General features: G+C 37.4%; 1 protein-coding gene across 1 annotated transcript in view; it reads right to left on the bottom strand.

The window, feature by feature from the left end:
* The window catches only part of LOC135529379 (3',5'-cyclic-AMP phosphodiesterase 4C-like), a gene marked incomplete at its 3' end in the record, with an annotated part of 48,697 nt that overhangs the window by 3,870 nt on the left and 39,827 nt on the right, over positions 1–5,000 (bottom strand). The window contains exon 14 of the mRNA XM_064958150.1: positions 1–13. This exon is cut by the window's left edge and continues 170 nt beyond it. Coding sequence (XP_064814222.1) covers positions 1–13 — 13 coding nt within the window. The remainder of the gene's footprint in view (positions 14–5,000) is intronic.

Here is a 5,000-nt window from a genome sequence, read left to right as displayed (position 1 = left end):
TGTTCCTCAGGACCTACAGAGAGAAGGAGACCCCCCCCCCCCCAGTGTTAAACATGAGGAGGAGACACCCCCCCAATGTTAAACATGTTCCTCAGGACCTACAGAGAGGAGGAGACACCCCCCCCCAGTGTTAAACATGAGGAGGAGACACCCCCAATGTTAAACATGTTCCTCAGGACCTACAGAGAGGAGGAGACACCCCCCCCCCCTCCAGTGTTAAACATGTTCCTCGGGACCTACAGAGTGGAGGAGACACCCCCCAGTGTTGAACATGTTCCTCAGGACCCCCCCCCCTGTCCTGGGTCTGAAGAGATTCTGGTGAGGATGTTATTTCAATATACAGTGGGGTAAAAAAGTATTTAGTCAGCCACCAATTGTGCAAGTTCTCCCACTTAAAAAGATGTGAGAGGCCTGTAATGTTCATCATAGGTACACTTCGACTATGACAGACAAAATTAGAAAAAAAATCCAGAAAATCACATTGTAGGATTTTTAATTTATTTATTTGCAAATTATGGTGGAAAAAAAATAGGTAAGCAGCTTGGTTTGAAGAAATCAACTGTGGGAGCAATTATTAGGAAATGGAAGACATACAAGACCACTGATAATCTCCCTCGATCTGGGGCTCCACGCAAGATCTCACCCCGTGGGGTCAAAATGATCACAAGAACGGTGAGCAAAAATCCCAGAACCACACGGGGGGACCTAGTGAATGACCTGCAGAGAGCTGGGACCAAAGTAACAAAGCCTACCATCAGTAACACACTACGCCGCCAGGAACTCAAATCCTGCAGTGCCAGACGTGTCCCCCTGCTTAAGCCAGTACATGTCCAGGCCCGTCTGAAGTTTGCTAGAGAGCATTTGGATGATCCAGAAGAAGATTGGGAGAATGTCATATGGTCAGATGAAACCAAAATAGAAGTTTTTGGTAAAAACTCAACTCGTCGTGTTTGGAGGACAAAGAATGTTGAGTTGCATCCAAAGAACACCATACCTACTGTGATGCATGGGGGTGGAAACATCATGCTTTGGGGCTGTTTTTCTGCAAAGGGACCAGGACGACTGATCCGTGTAAAGGAAAGAATGAATGGGGCCATGTATCGTGAGATTTTGAGTGAAAACCTCCTTCCATCAGCAAGGGCATTGAAGATGAAATGTGGCTGGGTCTTTCAGCATGACAATGATCACAAACACACCGCCCGGGCAACGAAGGAGTGGCTTCGTAAGAAGCATTTCAAGGTCCTGGAGAGGCCTAGCCAGTCTCCAGATCTCAAACCCATAGAAAATCTTTGGAGGGAGTTGAAAGTCCGTGTTGCCCAGCAACAACCCCAAAACATCACTGCTCTAGAGGAGATCTGCATGGAGGAATGGGCCAAAATACCAGCAACAGTGTGTGAAAACCTTGTGAAGACTTACAGAAAACGTTTGACATCTGTCATTGCCAACAAAGGGTATATAACAAAGTATTGAGATAAACTTTTGTTATTGACCAAGTACTTATTTTCCATCATAATTTGCAAATAAATTCATTAAAAATCCTACAATGTGATTTTCTGGATTTTTCTTTTTAATTTTGTCTGTCATAGTTGAAGTGTACCTATGATGAAAATTACAGGCCTCTCTCATCTTTTTAAGTGGGAGAACTTGCACAATTGGTGGCTGACTAAATACTTTTTTGCCCCACTGTAATGCAGTCTGAAGTTTCCCCTGTATAGTCATGTATTTTCTGTAGGTATTAGTATAGTAGTAGTACCTGTAGAGTCATGTATTTACTACCTGTAGAGTCATGTATTTAGTACCTGTATAGTAGTAGTACCTGTATACTCATATATAGTAGTTGTACCTGTATAGTCATGTATAGTAGTAGTACCTGTATAGTCATGTATAGTAGTAGTACCTGTATAGTCATGTATAGTAGTAGTAGTACCTGTATAGTCATGTATAGTAGTAGTAGTACCTGTATAGTCATGTATAGTAGTAGTAGTACCTGAATAGTAGTAGTACCTGTATAGTCATGTATAGTAGTAGTACCTGTATAGTCATGTATAGTAGTAGTAGTACCTGTATAGTCATGTATAGTAGTAGTAGTACCTGTATAGTCATGTATAGTAGTAGTAGTACCTGTATAGTAGTAGTACCTGTATAGTCATGTATAGTAGTAGTACCTGTATAGTCATGTATAGTAGTAGTACCTGTATAGTCATGTATAGTAGTAGTAGTACCTGTATAGTAGTAGTACCTGTATAGTCATGTATAGTAGTAGTACCTGTATAGTCATGTATAGTAGTAGTAGTACCTGTATAGTCATGTATAGTAGTAGTAGTACCTGTATAGTCATGTATAGTAGTAGTAGTACCTGTATAGTCATGTATAGTAGTAGTAGTACCTGTATAGTCATGTATAGTAGTAGTAGTACCTGTATAGTCATGTATAGTAGTAGTACCTGTATAGTCATGTATAGTAGTTGTACCTGTATAGTCATGTATAGTAGTAGTACCTGTATAGTCATGTATAGTAGTAGTAGTACCTGTATAGTCATGTATAGTAGTAGTACCTGTATAGTCATGTATAGTAGTAGTAGTACCTGTATAGTCATGTATAGTAGTAGTACCTGTATAGTCATGTATAGTAGTAGCACCTGTATAGTCATGTATAGTAGTAGTAGTACCTGTATAGTCATGTATAGTAGTAGTAGTACCTGTATAGTAGTAGTACCTGTATAGTAGTAGTACCTGTATAGTCATGTATAGTAGTAGTACCTGTATAGTCATGTATAGTAGTAGTACCTGTATAGTCATGTATAGTAGTAGTAGTACCTGTATAGTAGTAGTACCTGTGTAGTCATGTATAGTAGTAGTAGTACCTGTATAGTCATGTATAGTAGTAGTAGTACCTGTATAGTCATGTATAGTAGTAGTACCTGTATAGTCATGTATAGTAGTAGTTCCTGTATAGTCATGTATAGTAGTAGTAGTACCTGTATAGTCATGTATAGTAGTAGTACCTGTATAGTAGTAGTACCTGTATAGTCATGTATAGTAGTAGTACCTGTATAGTCATGTATAGTAGTAGTAATACCTGTATAGTCATGTATAGTCGTAGTACCTGTATAGTCATGTATAGTAGTAGTACCTGTATAGTCATGTATAGTAGTAGTACCTGTATAGTCATGTATAGTAGTAGTAGTACCTGTATAGTCATGTATAGTAGTAGTACCTGTATAGTCATGTATAGTAGTAATACCTGTATAGTCATGTATAGTAGTAGTACCTGTATAGTCATGTATAGTAGTAGTAGTACCTGTATAGTAGTAGTACCTGTATAGTCATGTATAGTAGTAGTACCTGTATAGTAGTAGTACCTGTATAGTCATGTATAGTAGTAGTAGTACCTGTATAGTCATGTATAGTAGTAGTACCTGTATAGTCATGTATAGTAGCAGTACCTGTATAGTAGTAGTACCTGTATAGTCATGTATAGTAGTAGTACCTGTATAGTCATGTATAGTAGTAGTACCTGTATAGTCATGTATAGTAGTAATACCTGTATAGTCATGTATAGTAGTAGTACCTGTATAGTCATGTATAGTAGTAGTAGTACCTGTATAGTAGTAGTACCTGTATAGTCATGTATAGTAGTAGTACCTGTATAGTAGTAGTACCTGTATAGTCATGTATAGTTGTAGTACCTGTATAGTCATGTATAGTAGTAGTAGTACCTGTATAGTCATGTATAGTAGTAGTACCTGTATAGTCATGTATAGTAGTAGTACCTGTATAGTCATGTATAGTAGTAGTACCTGTATAGTAGTAGTACCTGTATAGTCATGTATAGTAGTAGTACCTGTATAGTCATGTATAGTAGTAGTAGTACCTGTATAGTCATGTATAGTAGTAGTAGTACCTGTATAGTCATGTATAGTAGTAGTACCTGTATAGTCATGTATAGTAGTAGTAGTACCTGTATAGTCATGTATAGTAGTAGTAGTACCTGTATAGTCATGTATAGTAGTAGTACCTGTATAGTCATGTATAGTAGTAGTAGTACCTGTATAGTAGTAGTACCTGTGTAGTCATGTATTGTAGTAGTACCTGTATAGTCATGTATAGTAGTAGTAGTACCTGTATAGTCATGTATAGTAGTAGTAGTACCTGTATAGTCATGTATAGTAGTAGTAGTACCTGTATAGTAGTAGTACCTGTATAGTCATGTATAGTAGTAGTACCTGTATAGTCATGTATAGTAGTAGTACCTGTATAGTCATGTATAGTAGTAGCACCTGTATAGTCATGTATAGTAGTAGTAGTACCTGTATAGTCATGTATAGTAGTAGTACCTGTATAGTCATGTATAGTAGTAGTAGTACCTGTATAGTCATGTATAGTAGTAGTAGTACCTGTATAGTCATGTATAGTAGTAGTACCTGTATAGTCATGTATAGTAGTAGTAGTACCTGTATAGTCATGTATAGTAGTAGTAGTACCTGTATAGTCATGTATAGTAGTAGTACCTGTATAGTCATGTATAGTAGTAGTAGTACCTGTATAGTAGTAGTACCTGTGTAGTCATGTATTGTAGTAGTACCTGTATAGTCATGTATAGTAGTAGTAGTACCTGTATAGTCATGTATAGTAGTAGTAGTACCTGTATAGTCATGTATAGTAGTAGTAGTACCTGTATAGTAGTAGTACCTGTATAGCCATGTATAGTAGTAGTACCTGTATAGTCATGTATAGTAGTAGTACCTGTATAGTCATGTATAGTAGTAGCACCTGTATAGTCATGTATAGTAGTAGTAGTACCTGTATAGTCATGTATAGTAGTAGTACCTGTATAGTCATGTATAGTAGTAGTAGTACCTGTATAGTAGTAGTACCTGTGTAGTCATGTATAATAGTAGTAGTACCTGTATAGTCATGTATAGTAGTAGTAGTACCTGTATAGTCATGTTTAGTAGTAGTACCTGTATAGTCATGTATAGTAGTAGTAGTACCTGTATA

This window comes from Oncorhynchus masou, unplaced genomic scaffold, assembly GCF_036934945.1.
Source record: "Oncorhynchus masou masou isolate Uvic2021 unplaced genomic scaffold, UVic_Omas_1.1 unplaced_scaffold_1151, whole genome shotgun sequence".
Taxonomy (NCBI): Eukaryota; Metazoa; Chordata; class Actinopteri; order Salmoniformes; family Salmonidae; genus Oncorhynchus; species Oncorhynchus masou.
Note: the sequence above shows the minus strand (reverse complement) of the source record. Positions and strands in the feature narration are given on the sequence as shown.